At 40.6% G+C, this 19,938-nt stretch overlaps 1 protein-coding gene across 5 annotated transcripts in view; it reads left to right on the top strand.

The window, feature by feature from the left end:
* ATRNL1 (attractin like 1) overlaps positions 1 to 19,938 on the top strand; it is a 1,008,890-nt gene that overhangs the window by 479,696 nt on the left and 509,256 nt on the right. For all 5 annotated transcript variants that reach the window (XM_053305805.1, XM_053305806.1, XM_053305802.1 and 2 more), the window contains exon 25: positions 19,806 to 19,867. In XM_053305805.1, the coding sequence (XP_053161780.1) occupies positions 19,806 to 19,867 (62 nt within the window). The remainder of the gene's footprint in view (positions 1 to 19,805; positions 19,868 to 19,938) is intronic.

Here is a 19,938-nt window from a genome sequence, read left to right as displayed (position 1 = left end):
CAGTCACTCACTCACTTTGCTTCCATCCACCGCTCGTGCCACCAGCCAGCTGTGGCACATTATAATGTTGTTGCCTCATTGTACAGCAACCAACACCATAATGCCCTGCGGCAGGCTGATTGCCCAGAAACTGCCGGCAGCGACAGGGGCCTGCCCGCTTGCTCTCCTGACCACCTTGGCCTGCCACCTGCCTGCTGCAGCACATTATGTTGACACCACATCATGCAGCAATATGATTATAATGCTATGGATGGGCTGGCTGCAGCAGCAGTTGTGGGCAGAGGCAGTGAGGCGGACTCACCCGCCAGAAGGTCCCTGCATAGGTGAAGGGGGAAGGGGCATAAAAGCTTGGCTTTGCCTGGGCCGCTCCCAATCCTTGGGCTAGCCCTGACTAAATAGCTCTTAGAATAAGTGGTGTTGAAACTCCTACTTCTCCCATGTGTTTCACTCCAATCCCCTGGTGCTGGAGCAGGCAGATGAGCCCTTGTGAATCCTGGGCATAGGAACATAGGAAGCTGCCATATACTGAGTCAGACCATTGGGTTTATCTAGCTCAGTGTTGTCCTCACAGACTGGCAGCGGCTTCTCCAATGTTGCAGGCAGGAGTCTCTCTCAGCCCTATCTTGGAGAAGCCAGGGAGGGAACTTGAAACTTTCTGCTCTTCCCAGAGCGGCTTCATCCCCTGAGGGGAATATCTTGCAGTGCTCACACATCAAGTCTCCCATTCAGATACACCCAGGGCAGACCCTGCTTAGCTATGGGGACAAGTCATGCTTGCTACCACAAGACCAGCTTTCCCTCCCATTAAGGGATATCCCACCCCCTGCCACAAGAAGACATTTTGGTCATCAAGCTCTTTATATAGCCATACAAACTAAGGATTTTGCTGTGAAAATGGCAAATACTTCAAATAAAACAACAACTTGGAAAGAGAATAAATCCTTGTTAAAATCAAATCCAATTCTATATCATATAGGAATACCCTAACCCTAACCCGACAATTAAAGGGATACACCTCCCTTAGTAAGAAAAAACTTTAGATCTTGTAATGAAAACACACTTCAGGAATTTCAATGGGACTATTATGCATATGTGTGAAGCACAATGAAATGCTTCACAATGGTTTCCTTGAATTGCTATGGTACTGGTCTGGCATCTTTCAGTCAAGGTTATGTTAAAAAGAACATCTCATATTTCCAGACTCTCAAATTAATGTATTTGACATTATCCCTGAGGGGCTTCTTAAGATATCTCCACCTCTTTATTTACTCAAAGCATAAGAAAATATCAGTGTTCCAAAATAAAAGACAAATTGCACACAAATGTACTTAAGGCTCGTCCACATGTCTTTATCAGGAGCACCCGGCCAGTGCAGGAAATCTGGATTTGCTCCTGATCAGTGGTTGTGAGAACTCCAAAATCAAGCTAGGACAGGAGAGTGATAATTTGCACAGAGGGAGCCGAGTCTAAACTGTAGTTCATTTCCTTGCATAATACTTTGAATTAGAGACTGAATCTGATTTACACAATAATACTTTGTGCCATGTTCTTCCTCTCAAGAACTCATAGAACCTTATGTGTGGTGATCTCCCATCAAGGTAGCTCTTGGAGGACAGATCATCATGTGCCTCATGACCAAGAGTTTATTAAAATGTTTCCTTTTATTATAGTTCTCACTGCATAAAGATTTACATGTGGGCTCCTACAGAATAATCCAAATGCAGAAGTTTTAAGACATTAGGGTAATTAGTTTTGTGTTGGTAAATGAAGTTGTAATATTCAAGGCCCTTTAATCTTGGGAGCTTGTGCAATGGTGTAGATCTTAGACTGTGTTTGTATGATCTACAGCCTATAAACCTATTTCTCAATACACTAATACAAGCTGTAGTAAATCTTCCAATCACAGGCTATGACATTTTTTAATAAAGTGTATTTGCTTTATTATTCTGCACATTCTGATAAAATTCAGCCCAGTAGAAAAGTGTGATCAGGAGCCCAATAGCCTCTTCTAACAAAGCTCTTAACCTACATTTGAAAGTAACTTGTCAAATTGTTGTTTATCATATTTTTATACTGCCTGATATGTACATATCTGGGCGGTGTACAAAGTTTAAAACACAAAATAAAACAGAGTAAAAACAGTTAAAAATTTACAAAATACAATAAAAACAATCGGATTAAAACAGTTTACAATTCATTGTTAGAATGAAACTGAACTGCTGGAACAATATGCTGTCAATAAGGTAAGGTATGTTTTGGAAATGACTTATGAGTGATACGCCCTTTAGGTTTTGTTTCTCAATTCCTTTATTAAACCAAAAGGGTTCAAAAAATGTATTGCCTTTTAAAACCGCAATTCATGTCAACACTGGATTGAATATTGCAGTTCTTGAAATGAATGTCTGTATTTTAGGGTTCATTAATATATGTATGTCCATCTCTTGTTGACTGCAGAATCAAGTGGTGTCTTGTGGGTGAATGGGCTATCACAGATCCATCTGCATCATGATGGCTTTCAATGCAGTTAGTTCACACTGTTGACTAATGTAGTGATTACAAAAAACCAGGTGATGAGCATGCAAGTGTGAAGCAATCCATAGATGAGTAGATGGAAAGGAGAAGGAGAATTCACAGTAGAGGCATTTGGCCTGCTGTTTATTGCCCACATTAATCTTTAATAACAATAGTTACTAGGTGAAATTCATAATATCATTTGATTTTTCAACATTTCATTATTCAGCAGCTGAAAGTGTGAACTGACTCCACTGAAAATCACTATATGGCTAAAAACATCTTTGAATAAAACCTCTCTTTTCAAGAACCACACTATTGCAGGAAGCCTTTAAGCAGAATTACTCCTTTTTACTACTTTTATTGTACCTGCTCTTATTTTGATTAGGCTTGCATTATTGAACATCCAAATTAATCTCAATGGATTTGCAAGAGGAGTACAGTAACCACGATGATTTTTTAAAAAAACACTTTCCATGCTAATGTAATTGAAATGCCCTGGCTATGACTAGAAGGAGACCGTAGGCAGCCTACCTGATATCAACAATTGATCAAGAACCAGGTAGACATCGAAAGAATGAACCTCTGTGGCAATGGTGACTGAGGAAAACTTGCTTCAGATGTCTAACAAAGTACAGAGAAAATTGGTGCCATGAAAAGATCACAAGATGTAGTTTCTATAGAGTGGCACTAGAAACATAAAACTTATGAAAGACAGATACCTTTGGGATGTCATAGGCCATAGACTTCCATGTAATCCATTATTCCTGCTGATATAAACCTTTTTATTTGTGGGTTAAAACCTGAGGCTCTGCAAGTAACCTCATAAATATGCTAATCTGGGGAAATCAAGAACTAACACTATTGCAAATACAGATATTTTTTTAAAATTATCCCATAGCTCACAGTTTTATTGCATTCTTTGCATTCATAAAAATAAAGTTTGGGAAATTGCTCTCTTTATGTTTAAGGAAATGTTTTGGCATCTCACCACTGATAGGCAGGTTTTGCATTCAGACTTATGAATGAATATGTTCAGATTTATTTTTTTTTAAGGATGTTTGTAGCTGTTTAAGCTTACCAACCAACTTTTCCCAGATAGTTCCAGCAAGGTTTTTTGAGATGAATTATATACTTACTGAAAATTAAAAGTGATATCATTTTTGTTAGACCAGAAAAGTATCCCTGATATCTCAGGTTGAGGCCGTGGCCAGGAATATTTTTAATCTGTTTAGGCTGATATGCCAGCTGTGTCAATTTCTCGAGATAAATTGCCTTAAAACCATGGTGCATATGCTGGTAACATCGGGGGTTGACTACTGCAATGCACTCTGTGTTGGTCTGCCTTTGTACGTAACATAGTTCAGAAACTGCAACTTGTACAGAATGCGGCAGCCAGGTTAGACATCAGGGCTATCCATAGAGACCGCATTAACTCCTATTTTAAAAGAACTACACTGGCTACCAATTAGTTTCTGGGCAAAATACAAAGTGCTGGTCTATTACCTATAAAGCCCTGAATGGCTTTGGCCCAGGGTATTTAAGGGAGCGCTTTCTTCTTCATGAACCCCGCCACCTATTAAGATCATCGGGGAAGGTCCAGTTGCAGTTGCTTTCAGCTACTTGGATCCAACCCCAAACCAGGCCTCCTCTAGGGTTGCCCCAGGGCTCCCAAATGAAATCAGAATGGATTGGATAACGGATTGGATGCAAAGGTTCCCTTTTACCTTCAGAAGAAGCCTTCCTCCAGAGCAGTGTTTCTCAACTACCGGTCCGTGAACTGGTGCCAGTCCGCAAGGTGTTGGGTACCGGTCCGTGAGGCATCACTAATAAAAATACCCCCCCAAACCCCCAATTTTGGGCTAGGTGGGGGGCACCACCATGAGTTCTCTGAAGCTTATTTCCAGGCGGCCCTCATTGCTGGATAATGTTCATTTTGAGGAAGAGAAATGAACATTATCTAGCAGTGAGGGCTCCTGCCTAGAAATGAGCTCTGGAGAGCTCACCTGAGCCCCACAACCCTTTGCACATGACATCACTGGGGGTAGGGGTGGCAGCGAGGGGGGCTCTCCTCTTACTAACTGCTGGTCTGGGAAACTGCACATGAAGAATGTACTGGTCCATGACTCTAAAATTGTTGAGAAAAGAGGAAAGGAAACTTTGGATCAACCCATCATGATAATATGTTCAGCCCTAGAAATAATTGAGGTGGTCTAGAGTTGTACAAACTACCAGCTTTGATCTCGGCCACCAGCAGCTTCCTACACCCCTGGTTTGCACAAACAGTTGCAGGCAGAAAGTGACCACTGCATTATCTAACAACCCAGGTTGTTGTACAAAAGGATGGCTACAATTTGGTAGATATTCCTAAATACATAACAATGTGGGATTATATAGATATTCCTAAATGCAGAACAATGTGGCAGTATTGTCATAAACTACTCACTCTCTGCTTCAGCCTCCCTCCTCACATAATGAGAATAATAATATTGGACTACACTGTAGTTCAATGTGCTTGTTGTAAACTACCCTCTCTCACCCTCAATCCTACTTCAGTTCTACCTCCTATCCAACCTGCTATATTGGACAGCATCACAGGACTGTTGTAAGCCTCCCTCTCAGCCATGGCTGTTTTGCACTTACATTTGGTAATATGGTGATAATAAGGGTGGACTACATTTGCGTTTGCATGGGCAGACAGTTTAAATGTTCAAAAACTAATGTTAAAAAACGTAAAACACAAAACATTTTTATATGGAATAAGATATAATGTGAACCCCCGTCTTTGCCTTCCCCTGTTAGAAGTGTGGGAGAGTTTCTGCTTCCTAATCACTGCTATGCTAAGATCCTGGATTGTCCTTTGTTTCCTATGAGCAGCTATGATTTTTAATTAAATATTGGGGTGTGTGTGTGGATGTAACCAGGAAGTAATCATCTTCAGACAATGGAATTGTTAGTCCACAAAAATTTAAAGCTATGCTAGCCTATTGTAAGCATACACATGTTTTGGGCTCTCTCCTCCGCAAGTCAGGTAAACCCAGATATGATCTGAATAGATCTGAAAGGCTTTCTATGCTTTGAAAGGATAGATCTGACAATCCCTGGATTTTGGTGCTGCCCTACTTCATAGAATGCAGGCACAGCATTCTTGCCTTTCTGAAATGCTTTAGTGTGCTGTTATGTCTCTGCCTTTGAGTCTGTGTCAGTTTGTTTCTTCCTGTAATCTTGTCCTAAAGTAGATCTTTTCTTTCTTGGCTATGTTTTTTACATTTTATTTTCCAACTTTTGTTGACTTTGATTTGATGTTTTCATTTTTTAAAACTTTATTTCAAAGAATAAGTAATGCAACTAAAATTCATATATAATAAATAAATAAATAAATAAATAAATGAAATAAAATAATGCATCATTGCCATAGTTCACTATCTGGATTGTGCACAACCAGGTTTGTATACTGTTGCTCTGTTTCTATAAAAATGCTTATTATATTATGCACAACAGTTTTGTATTTCACTGTTGGGTAATCATGCATACAAGGCTGGTTCAGATCTTACACAGAACCACAATTCCACAATTAAATTTTGATTCTGAGCAATGTCTTCTAACTTTGGGAGTGCACACTCCCACCTTCTCTGCTTGTGGCTGTGTCGAAGTCAAAAGGATTCTGCTTTCAACTGCAGTTAGAAATAAACCAAGGTCAGTAGTGACATACAAACCAACTGATATTCATTTATCCTTTGATATAAAGCAAAATCTGAACTCAGTATTTGAACTGAGTTTCAGATCTGTTTATTTCAAGCAAGTTGATTAGAATAAACCAAGATCGGTTGCTTTGGATGTTACAACCAATTTTGTTTTGTTTTTAACCACAATCAGAAGTTAACAAACAGGAGAGGAGGGCATCAGCCAGCTCTAGGAATGTGCAGGAACCAAAACTTGTGGTTTGATTCGAATCAAATTTGAACCGAACTGCATGCTGCCAAAGAGTGGTGCTGAAGAGTGTGGAGAGTGAGGGAGGGAAAGCAGAAAGAGAAGCGGGTGGGGAGCTTAGAGAGCGAGAGAGGAGAAGTTTATTACCAGTCCTTCCTGGGCGCATTTGGTGTGCAATGGCCAGGCACTTAGGACTCTTTCTGGAGCAAAGCATGGGGTAGGAGCTGGGAGACAGTAGCAATCTGGGAATCTGTAGAGTCCAAGTGGAACCTGAACTGAATCCTTCAGAATCCAAAACTATTGTGGCTTGGCTAGGGTATTTATATACAAAAACATGCCTGAGGCAAAGATGGTTATTTAGCAAGCAGTTCTCCCTCCCTGTAGGGTGGGTGAATCATGGAAGACAAAAGTGTTGAGTGGGCTGGACTCAATCACTCTAGGTGTGTCTTACCAAAAAGGCAAGAGTGGCTATGCAAATGTGGATGTGAGCTTGTGAGGTTGGCTAGTGTTTGTTTACTTATCTCGATAAGTAAACTTATCGAATTTCCTTCAATGTCTTCCAGATACAAAGATATGCTCCTATAGTTTGCTAATGAGCAACTTTTCCTGGTCTTTCTCAGTCAATTCATTAACATGAATAAGTTGGGAAATGTGCCGAATATCTTGCTCCTTCTTGAGAGCTTTTCATGTTATCTGTTAGGTAGGAGGACGACAACTCTGATTGATTTGCCTTCTTTTCAATTGATGTGTTTAGTGTTGGCCATACCTCATTGGCAAGGTGCGGGCATGTCCAGTTTCAGTCTGTTTGGCATCTTGATCTGAAGGCACGCCGCCCGCAGCCTGCACTATTGACCTGCTCTGAGCCAAGTCTTTTTGACTGGGCAAGGTGAAAATATGAATACAAATATGATGAATATTTATATCCTACTTTTCAACAAAAGTTCCCAAAGCAGTTTTCATAGATATAAATAAAATTAAATGGCTCCCAGTCCCCAAAGGGCTCACAATCTAAAAAAAAGAAATAGATATCAGCAACAGTAACTGGATGAATGCTGTGCTGGGGATGCCATTTGTGTTGCCCCTGCACATGCATGAAGGCAACACAAATGGCATGCCCAGAGGCCACAACCATGCCCTTGCTGTGCAGGCAGCTTGGTAAATATGGATCTCCATGTGCTTAGGCAGTGCCAGTGAGAGGGTGAGTGCTGGCGCTGGCCAGTAAGGTGTACCTCACAGTACTTTTCTCACTCACTCCCCCCGCCCTGGCTTCCTTCAATGTAGAACCAGTCCCAGGCTTGGTTTGGTTTGATTGTGGACTGAACTGGCCCCGGTTCAATCCGCGATCGAACATCCAAACTGGCCCAGTTTGATATGAACTGTTTCTACAGTGAACGGTTTGTGCACATTGGGAGTGAGCTCCCAGTGCTCAGATATTTTGTGTCTAATCAAGTTTTAACGGTGATTCCAACTGATAGCTAAACTGTTCTCAGTGGAGAACAGATTATGGGTATATTCCTGATGCCCCTGGATCATTAGTTTGAACACAACACATTGGGAAATACCACTGTGGGTATTTGTTGCCTTTAGCATACACAGAGTTTATCAGAACTGACTGAGTCCCCTTGGCCACTAGACACAGAGCAAACTCCTTTTAATGAGCTAGTACAAGGAAGAGCCAAGAAAAGCAAGGGCAGTAGTTGCTACCTATAGATAAGAATCCAGGGTTAATCAGGATAAGTCTTACTGAAAACCACTCCTTTCATCAAAACTGCCTGTATAGAAATTGTTGCTACTCCTCTTTTGTCTTAAGAGAAATGCCTGAAGAGCACCTGAAAAGAACTTGCTATTCAGCAGTCCTACTTCACTGCATTATTTTTGTTTAAGTGTAGAATAGAAACTTTATTTCGGTCATAGACCAGAATACCAATACCAATACAAATACAAATGCTAATACAAATAAGTACAATCATCATATAAGATCTGGACCTCCCATCAATTTATTACGGATTTTACATATAATGTAACAGTATCTGGCGACGGTGTGTGAAATCTTTGAATTAAAATTAGAAAGCAAAAAAAAAAAAAGATAAAAATCATCACTATGACCTGGTGAATTGTCCAGAAATGGAGTAATTAGTTTAAGTCTAATATCCCTGTAATAGTCACAGTACAAAATTACATGCACAGTTGTTTCGACAATTCCGGAGCCACGTGGACATAATCTTAATGCATGTGGTATACCATTAAACCTCCCTTGCAAGACGGCAGTAGGGAGGGCATTTACATGAGCAAGTGTTAAGGCACATCTAAATTTTGAGACTAAGCTACTGTATTACTTAATTACTTAGCAGGTTTAAACTCAACCCGCTGGTTCCCTATATATATGTCACCCAGCAGCATTGCTGCTTCCACTTGTAACTCCGTGTCATAAATATGCTGCTTGATGGTTCTTCTAGCCTGCTCAAATCCCTGTCTAATGAGTCCATCTTGTGAAAATCCATATAAATGTAGTTTATTTCTAACTTCCAGGTTCCATTTTGAGTTAAAACTATCTGTCAATATTAGATGTACTAAACCAACTAGCGTGGATACTAATTTTAACCAGAAATGAAAAATACATCTCCAGTAGCACGATTCCAATCTAACAAGACCCACCTACCATCTAATAACAGCATTTGGGACACAGCATGGTAACTGCAGGATGATCTTATAAATTTAGTTTGGATGGTTTCCACTGAGGCAAAATTACTAAATGGTCCCAATTGTGCTCCATAGAGGAGCTGCAGGTACACTTTAGTAACAAATGATTTAATTGCAGCTGGGATGGATGAAGCTCCCCATGTAAAATGGAGAGATTTAATTAGATTTGTTGATAGTTGTGCACTCTGGATTATATATTTTTGATGGGCATTATGGAAGCCGGACAAATGAATTTGTTTAAGGGTATCAATTGTCCAATGCACAATGGGTGCACTCGGTCATGTCCCCAGGCCAGTTTGTGACCAATTTGCCCCTTTTGCCTCTTTGGAAAGGTAAATGGTACTTGTACAGATAGGAATCAATGTGTTTGTTGTTTTGCTTTTTGCTTTGCCAACAACCCAAAGGCATTCATTTTGCATGTGCATTTTGAGAGTGCCTCTCTTACACAAGGCAATTTTTTGCTTTTCTACCCTTTCCATGGGAGATCCTTTGGAGTGCCTCCCTAATTAGCAGGAGTTTGGCCCTTGGTAAGCACTCTGCCTTCCCTCACAACCTGGACTGTCTCACCTGCCTGCAACTTATGGACTACACCTCCTTCTCAAGAAGGAAGCCAGCATCCTTTCACCCCTTACACTCAAGCCTCCACCTAGGATAGGCAGCTATAGATCAGCGTCTGTATCCCTTTCTCTATCTAACCACCTTCAACTTTATCTCCTATTAGCACTAACTCTGAATGTGCATTGGAGACAATTCAGTGTTGTTCTTAGAACTTTAATATCTTAAGGGAGACCATAGCCAACAGCTCTGCAAAAGAACTAACTACTGCTTTTGTCTTCTTACTTTCTGTTCTTCGATAAAACTAAGTCTTTGCTTCCAATGATCTGGACTGTGTTGAACCTCCTGGGCATCCTAGATCTGGAGTACCCAACCCACAATCAGCTTTCCTGGTACCTTAGTGATTAATTTGGCTGTATGCAGCTTTGCACCCCAAGTTGAGTTAGTTTCCCCACTTTAGCTAAAACCCAGTCATGAAGAGTGATACTTACCATACCTCTGAGCCAACCTGGTGACGTCACAGAAGAAGACGAGGGAGGAATATGTTGTTATTTCATCTATATATTTAGGTTTATTACACCACCTTAAGTGGCGCAGAGGGGAAATGCTTGACTAACAAGCAGAAGGCTGCTGGTTCAAATCCCCACTGGCACTATATCGGGCAGCAGCGATATAGGAAGATGCTGTAAGGCATCATCTCATACTGCACAGAAGGAGGTAATGGTCAACCCCTTCTGTATTCTCCCAAAAGAAAACCACAGAGATCTGTGGGCTCCAGGAGTCGAAATCGGCTTGACGGCACACTTTACCTTACAGTATATATGTGGGAACTAGGGAGTTGGGCCAAAGTCCTCACAAAATAGGTGGGTTGTGAGGAGGCATTTAAAGGAAATCCTGCATCTGACGCTGCCTACATGTTGCATGTTTTTATGCCTATAGATTCAATATTCAGTAATTTGGGTCAAGATGTATTTATTGGTTGATTAGATACACAGGAAGCTGCCATATACTGAGTCAGACAATTGGTCCATCTAGCTCAGTATTGTCTACACAGACTGGCAGAGACTCCTCCAAGGTTACAGCTAGGAGTCTCTCTCAGCCCTATCTTGGAGATGCCAGGGAGGAAACCTGGAACCTTCTGCATGCAGATGCTCTCCCCAGAGTGGTTCTATCCCCTAAGGGGACTATGGTACAGTGCTCACATATAGTCTCTCATTCAAATGCAAACCAGGGTAGATCCTGCTTAACAAAGGGTCTGCTACCACAAGACCAGCTCTCCTCCCATAATTTATAACAGCAGCATCCAATCTGTGGAAATGCCTTTGTCTTCATGGTCCTGAAGGGCTAAGAGTATGCTGGATAGTGGACCATTCTGTGGCCCTACTACTTCTGCATTCCCAGCAGTTTTATGCAACTGCCCAGATGCTGGTGCTGATTGTGGAAATGGGCCAAGCCATAGAAGTAATGTGGAAAGATCATGTGTTGTACCGTGTGCTCTTCTAGGTAATCCATTTGCTGCTACACCGGAACAATGAGTCAGGTCTTCAGGATATACATGATACTCTGAGCTGTATTGCATGGACTATATTGAAATTCCAATTCAAAACTTCAAGTTTAATGTCTGTTTTAAGCTTCAGATATGTTAGGAGCAGTAATTTAGTATCTAAATCCTATGCATCTGATATATTTCACAAGAGATAATGTATGACATATAAGAAGCTTCAAAACCTATAGCAAGATATTTTAATTTTAACCTGTATTAGTATCACTTCCTTCTATGAACTGCTAATTATATTACCCTTTTAATTTTTTACTGGATATCTAATATTTTATTGGATATTTCATATATACTGGATATTTCATATATACTGCTTTTCATTTTTAAGTGGAAAAAAGCCATTTGTTCTTTTCCTGTTGCTCAGAAAGAAAATGGTATAAAGGAGCCATAGGCACATACTTTTTGCCTCTTGTGTCTCATTGTTGTGTCTTGTACTTCTAGAGTCAAAAGTTGTCTCACTCAAAAAGAGCATTATTTGTTTTTCCCAGGAAAAAGATAGCAGAGGATTGACATTGAAACGAGTTAATCTTTATGCTCTGTCAATACCAACCCATTCTACTACAGAGCATGTATTTTGGCTCTGTGGGAGGGCATAATAATTTTATCCTGGAAGAAATTCAATTACAATTTTTGATGATACTGTAAGAAGTAATAATTTTATAGAGTTTAAGTACCCATATCAGCTCTCTCCAGGCATTTTACTTTGCATTATGTCTGACCTTATCACATTAAATATGCCACCAGAGCTAGTGATTATTAGACCCTCTGCTAAAGTTTACTTTTTTGTTTTTTCTTGTTAATTTATTAACAATGAATGATGAAAGAATGTAATTAATAAATGTGTTTCCACTGTCATAGCTGGTAGTGACAGAAATATGTGTTTTGTAGGGAGTGGGGGAAACTAGTTGTGTTAAGTAGTGGAAGGTTTAGACCTTCATCTGTGATAGAAAACAGCCCTGGCTTCTTTGTGGACTGAAGTTGTATTTATGTAGAGCTCCAGATGCAAATCTTTATGTAGTTGCATATATTTAATTTCCCATAGCCCCTTTGCTATATAAGTCTGCAGTTAGATAGCATTGACATTCCCACATACAGTCCAAATTTCCAAGGCCACACTTTTTTCTCTAAGGAAAAGGTGGGTGGGGTGGTAATTTAGTCATTGATTAAGATGTGATAGATTGAAAGGCAGCTGAGTAATTAACTAATTTTTTTAAATGTAATCGACAGTCCTAAATTTTTACTTTTAAATACTGTACTGTACCTGGCCCAAAAAACCTTCTTCTTCTTCTTCTTTTTTTTTTGCTAAGAATGTGCTTTTAAAATAAAATGAAATTTTCTGATATGTTGCTTCACTGGTTTTTAATCATTGTTGTACATATTATCCAGGGGGGAAGCAGTGTTCATAATCGTTACACTCAGTATTGTATCACTCAGATAGGTAGCAGATATAGATCTAAGTGAATTTCCTTTAGTCAACATTTAACACACATTTTAATTAAGCCGCTTTGTGCAATACATGTGCTATTAAAATAACTTGGCCCGACTTTCTTGTTGCAGATAGCATTATGTAATAAATCCAATGGAGAGAGTGCCATGCTTCAAAAACTGGGCATACATGCATTTTTTGGCCATTCGCAAAGTTCAAATGGTGCCCAGATTTTTTGTGTTAAAAAAATCAAAATCAAATACAGCCCCTCCTGTCCCCTCTAATGGCTAGCAGTCTTTTCCTGTATTCAGAACTGCAACTGCATCTTATTTAAAAAAAATAGTTTGTGCTAGGATCTATCCCTGTTCTTGAGGAGATAGCAGGTCTCTACTTCAGAAATAAAGGCAATGGCTTGGATCTTACTAGGATATGATCCATTTGGTAGGGAGACTTTCATCGTTCTTCCCTGTCTGGTAACTTTTTTTCTTCAGATTGAGGGGACACTTACCTCTCTTTTTTTAAAAAAAGGGGGGGCGGGGGGGATAAGCAGCTTCATTATTAAAATATGCATTACATTCAATAAGGACAGGTTAATCATCAAGGACAAAAAACAAAGGAAAGGAGAGAGAGAAAGAAGAAAATAGGGCTTAGATATTCTAATTGCCACCCCAACAGTTTGCTACATTCCTGTCCACAAAGAGTTTGCTATAAAAGGAGGTAACTATTATGATAAATGACAACAGATGGAGATATGGGTTGTCTACTATATTAAATGAGATTTGAGATGGGTTTTTTCAGAAACATTGTTGAGGAAAAATATTCGGATGTATTAGATAAACAGGGATATGAAGATGAAAAGAGAGATATAAAGACCCTGACTGAAAGAGCAGCTGCTGCTCCGGTGTTCTGAAGGAACTGGTAGCATTTTGAATATTTGGGATGTTTTGAAGATCTGTGGTGTACTATTGCTAGTCACGGATAAAGACCTGAGGGTCTAAATGTTTTATATAGATCTTTTCAATCAACTGCATTAATTTGCATTCAACATATGATTGCATCTATGCTGAAGTGACTAATAAAGTGGATATATCTATATTGGTATCCTGATCCACAGGTCTGAATATTATGCAGTGTGATCTGCAATTGCAGGGGTGTAGCAAGGTTGGAGTGGGCCCAGAGACAAGGTTTTTAAATGGGCCCACCCCTGTCACTGAAGCTCAGCTCATGAAGTAAAGAAATCTTAAATGAGGCTGAATAGTGGTAACAAAAAGCATACACACACACACACAGCATATATATATATATATATATATATATATATATATATAATGTTAAGGTTTTGTAAATTGTGGACGATGCACGTCATTTAATGGTACTAGAGAAAGACATGCTGTTCTGGTAGCTCCAGGTCTTAACATTCACATCCATTTCGGAGGATGAATACAACTGAAGGAAGCCTGGGTGGGTGCGCAGCTGGGGGAGTCAGTCATGTGACTTGCCTCTGGGGGCCCCCGAAAGGCAGAGGGCCCCCAGACAACTGTCTCCCCTTGCCCTATTATAGTTACGCCCCTGTGCAATTGTGCCTCTGCTAAAGAGATGGTTAGCATGGTAAGGCATGATAATGCCAGGGAGGAAGGTGATGGGGAGGCATATCGAATCACCCAGTACACATGAGCAAACATGGATTTTTGCATCATTTCATGAGTGTATGTCTGAATCCAGCCCACAGTCTGCCCCTATAGGAAACTGTACTCATTAGTTGACAATCTACATTTTGATATGCTGATTTGTAGAAGTAGAGCAATTCAGTACTTATTCTATTTGAAAATAATTGATGTGAAATACGCCTTTAAATGACTATCATTTTTAATCAGCAGGACTGTGGTTACTGATGGAAGTCGTTTTCCTTGAGAATAATTGTTTGTGTAATGAGGGACAATTAAACTGAATTCTGACACTAAATGAAAATAATTGCCATGATGCAACATGTAGAGCTTCTTTCAATAAATTGCTTTTCAAAAGTGCCACTGTAAGATGAACTCTGTGGAAAACGCTGTGTGTGTAGCACTCTGAGGAGGCCACTGTTTATTCAAACTCTGTTAATAGGACATGCACCTTATGCTGAGACTGGCCCTGAGCCCATGGACTAGTCTCCAACTATCTCTTTTGAAAAACAGCCGCTCTTCCAAGCCTTGGGCAGAGGACCTTCCCAGTCCTGCATCTTTCTTGAGACCCAGTTTTAAATGATGCCAGGAACTGAAACCCAGAACCTTTTTTATGCAGAGCATATGATGCTCTTTCACTGAGCTAGGACCTTCCCATGAAGGAAGTGTAGAGTTTTGTAAAGGGTTCTATCTTGTAGAAAGTGGCTGACATGAGATGCAGCATACTGCAGGTGGTTCTGCACCACCCACACTGCTGCAGGCATCTGAAGCAATGCCAGGACTGCTGCACAAGAGCTCTCTTGCACTAATACAGAAAATTGCACAATTATGCTTGCACAAACACTATGGCCATTATTTCCAATTGCTGCAATGTTGCACAAGCACAATTGTTAAATTGTACATATTAGGACAAGGGTGCTGTCTCACAATTACACTGGTAGTGTTTTAGATGCTTTCAGCAGCATGGCCAGTGCAGAACGGTTCACAGGACTCTACACATCATATCAACCAATTATATATACTAATTGGTTCATGCATACAGATTCTCTCTCTCTCTCTCTCTCTCTCTCTCTCTCTCTCTCTCTCTCTCTCTCTCTCTCTCCTTAAGGAAAGTAAGTTTATGAGATCACCCAGCATTGTGTGTATGTGTGTGTCCCTATCAACTCTGCAATGCTTGGACCAAATTGGGTACACATAAGGACACCTCAACAGCATAGTTTGTGATGATGTCATCCACCACAATTCAAGATGGTGGATGCATAAATGTTTGAGGAACAAGTGGGCTAACTGATGGACCATCTAACCAATTTGAACCAAATTTGCTACAGTTGTAGTGAGTGACACATAGCAGCACTTCAGTGGTGTAGTCTGTCATCCACCTCAATTCAAGACGGTGGATGCGTGAACATTTGAGGCACAAGTGTGCTAACTTGTGGACTGTCTGATTTGAACCACATTTGCTACAGGTCTAGACTAGAGATGCATAGAAATGGCTCAAGGGCATAGTTTGTAAAGATGTTGTCCACCCCAATTCAAGATGGTGGACCCATGAACATTTGAGCTGCAGATGGGCTAACGTGTGGACCATCTAACCGATTTGGGCCAAATTTGGTGCAGTTAGAAACATAGGAACATAGGAAGCTGCCATATACTGAGTCAGACCATTGGTCCATCTAGCTCAGTATTGTCTTCACAGACTGGCAGCAGCTTCCCAAAGTTGCAGGCATCTCTCCCAGCCCTATCTTGGAGAAGCCAGGGAGGGAACTTGAAACCTTCTACTCTTCCTAGAGAGGCTCCATCCCCTGAGGGAAATATCGTACAGTGTTCACACTTCTTGTCTCCCTTTCATATGCAACCAGGGCAGACCCTGCTTAGCTAAGGGGACAAGTCATGCTTGCTACCACAAGACCAGTGAAAGGAAAGCAGGCAGATTAGTTCTTACCAGAACTTCTTGTTTTATTTGGGCAAAATCTAGGCTAATTTAGTCATAACTAAGTCCCTTTGAAATTAATAGGATTAAGTTCATCATGACTAATGTGTCTAATTGATTTCAATGATGATTAGTCATGACTAACTAGTCAGGATGTTGCCCAGCATTTCTTATGCATCAAGGCAAGGACACTATAAGTTTACCTAGCTTTTATATTTTGTTTATGAGAGTTTATTGTTGTATTTCGGCATTTAAACTTCTGAGCATTTCATATCACACTCCGAGCATGTGAGTGCTTCAGCAATAGTTTTTGTGAGCTTCATGAATTCATCCATGCTTTATTAATTTTTTCTCTCAGCTTGAGTCTATGAGTGACTGTTTAAGATGGTGTTGCTTGTGACATCCGATACTGTATGGTACTATTTACTGTGGGAAATAGAAGTTACGAAGGAATAAATGTATTCCAAGCTTATACTATTCAGGCTACATTTTGGGAAAAATCTGTCAAAATTAATATAAAATGGACAAACTGCTAAAAATGTGGGTACACTAACATCTTGATCTTAAAAATTGCTGTGTTACAGGGCTGCAAAACATGATATAGTACTGATGTGCAAGGGAGTCATGGAGGCTTTGTGGGAAGAAAAAGGACAGTCTAGGATTAGGATGCAAGGTTATGGTGCATAGATGACTTCAGGGAGTAGAGCTCTGGTGAATTCTTCTGAGGCCATATGCCTTAAGTAGAAATATGCTTCTGTAAGCAACTCATGTAGCACTTCAGTGCAAGGTGTGTAAAAGTACCATTAATGAAAACTCTGCATTTATATTGCAAATCACTGAACAAGGTTGACTCTAGGGATATCATTAGCTGGTGCAAATGAAAAAAGGTAAATGCATTTTTGAAGGTAGTTCTTAATAAAGATACATTGCATCTAGAAGGGTTAGAGTTAAAAGTATTCCATTTATAAAGATCTATGCCAGTGGTGTAGGGTGTTGGCCAGCAGCCAAGGGCAGACTGCCATTGGTGCTCCCCCTCGCTGCCTGAACCACGTCTCCTATGTTGGCATCAAGCACACATCAATGTAGAGAGCATGGTCAGCACTGGGAAAAGTTGACATAGCCCCTTGCCCACTCCCAGCTGGCACTTGTGCGCAAGAGAAAATAAGCACCCAGCAGCCAGTGAAAGAAGTGCCTACTGGGAGTGGGCGAGTAGACACGCATTCCACTTCCCAGTGCTGGCCCCACCTCCTGCATCAGCTGATGCATGGTTCACTAGCTGGGTGTTTTTTTCTGCTTTGCTCAGAGCAAGGGAGAGAAAGCACCCAGAATATAGTGAGTGAAGCACCAGCTGTCAGAGAGCTAGAGGGCACACATTACACTCACAGCTGGCAAGTGCTTTGTTCGTGGGCTGGGTGTGGGATGGGGGCAAGAGGGTGCTGTGGTGGCCCCCAGACCATGATAGCCTAGAGACATTTGCCTCTGCTTGTCCATTAGTGGCTACTCCACTGACCTTTGCTCAGATCTTACCATTTGCATATGCAGCATCCAAGAAGGCCTATTTGCTCATGGAGTTCTCTTCAGAAACCAATAATTGTACTAACCTCTCTCCAGAAAGCAGTACAGGAGACCCTTGATTAACGTGGGAGTAACATTCCAGGAAAGTACCACAACACTGAAACTGCAATATTCAGTCCTTAAACCAAACTCTAAAAATTGGACTGAGAGAGCAGTTGGGCCCTCTCCACAACACCCATTCCGAATGAGGGCAGAATTCAAACTCCAGGCCAGAGTTGGGGATCTGCCTGCAGGCTGATACGTAGCAAAGGTGATGGTGAAGGTTCATGCATTCAGCGTTCATCCACTACTATTTTTCTCCTCGGATCTACCAGTGTCTGGGCTGTGAGATTTCCCAGCTGCTTCTCAGCTTCCAGCCCAAGTCTGGGGTTTGGATTATGTCCTCATTTGCTCTCCCAGCCTGGACACATGGAGAGGGAACAGCTATCTGAACAAGATGCTGGTAAGGAGAGACAAGGATCCTGGCTATGTGTTTTAAGGCTGGGCGGGTGGGGTGGGGAGAGGCGACTCCAAGCAGTTGGAAATTTAAAATAATAAAGGATTTATCCCAGGCAACTTCCTTATACACTAATTTAGCTATTTGGTCATTCACAGGGTTGGAAATTTAGAAGTTAGAGCTGAAACCCCCACAAAATACTGAAACTAGTCCACCACCCCAGTAACTTAATTGATATCCAAGGAAGTTGCCCGCAAAAGTATGGAAGAAAAAGCAGCGAAATTTGAAGGTCACCTGTAATTGTGCCAATCTGTTAAGCAAAAAGAGAAGGGGGCGGGTAGTGGTGGACTAAATGCAACCCATCCACTGTCCCACCTGCACAGCTGATTACTGCTTGTTAAAGAAGATTGTGTGAATGCCGTCTTAACAGATGGGTTGGGAAGGGGAACCATCTGAGCTTGTTTGCATGCATGGTTCCTTATAATGATAGAGATATGCATGCAGAAGCATTGTCTTGCATGCATTATGGGCCGTAGGTGGACAGAAACATTAGTTTGAATATTTTGCAAGTTGCTTCTTGTCTTTAAAATGCAATAATATCGAATTACACTTCATATATTTGCATTGACTGAATTATTACTGTATTTGTTTTGTAATTCACTATGCTTAATGGCTTTCATTAAACTGTCTGAAGAGTTCTATATTGAAAGTTTTGATAATGGGCATTCTTATGTTGTGTATAGTTAAGTGCAAGTAGTCCCAGTGAACTTAAATCAACTTACTTCCAAGTAAGTGTTCATGGGATTGCAGCCTTCATGTCATAAAATGTAGTTAAAATTGTGTTCTCTCTGTCCTGAGCTGAATCCATTGATTTGACTTTATCTTCAATCTATTCAGCTGTTAATGTGGATCTAAAGTCCCATTCTTCAGGGAAAGCTGGTCAAGAGAAATCACATATTTCTCACGTGTACTATAGACTTTTGAAACTAATGTGTATTATCCACAACAGACTGACCTTAGTATCATAGCTCATTTTGGCAATTCAACTTTCATTTATCCCTTACTTCTGCTGAACCAAAATCTAGACAAAAAGAGAAACTGTCCCTATTCAATGTAGCATAGTGTCCATCACTTATATGTGATTGTCTTTTAGACTGTAAGCCTCTTTAGGACAGGTAACAATCTTCTCGTTCTTTTTGCTGTGTAAACCACTTTGAACTGAATGTGGACATCTTTTAAATGGTGGGCTGAGCAACTGCCACAGCATGGCATTTTCTCCCAGTGGCTGTTGCTAGTGCCCCGCTTGCATTACTTTAAGATTGTGAGCTCCTTTGGGACAGGAAGCCATCTTTTTATTCCTTTTGCTATGTGAACTGCTTTGAGAACTTTTTTTGTTGTTGAAAAGCAATATATACATATTCTTAGTGATACCTTAACTGACTGTGCCCAATACCTCTTCTTAAAGCAACCTTAGTAGAAGCAGAGCATGAAATTGATTCACTTTTTTCTCCTTTTTGCAGATTGCATTTTCACAGCACAACACCATCATGGACCTGGTGCAGTTTTTTGTCACATTCTTCAGGTAACATTTTCACATCATTAATTCTGCTTTATAATGCTTACAAGCACAGACTTTTGCTGTCAAAATGTGGA

The sequence above is a fragment of the Hemicordylus capensis genome, chromosome 3 (genome assembly GCF_027244095.1).
Source record: "Hemicordylus capensis ecotype Gifberg chromosome 3, rHemCap1.1.pri, whole genome shotgun sequence".
Classification (NCBI taxonomy): domain Eukaryota; kingdom Metazoa; phylum Chordata; class Lepidosauria; order Squamata; family Cordylidae; genus Hemicordylus; species Hemicordylus capensis.
The sequence above is the reverse complement of the archived record's forward strand: the minus strand, read 5'-3'. Positions and strand labels throughout refer to the sequence as shown.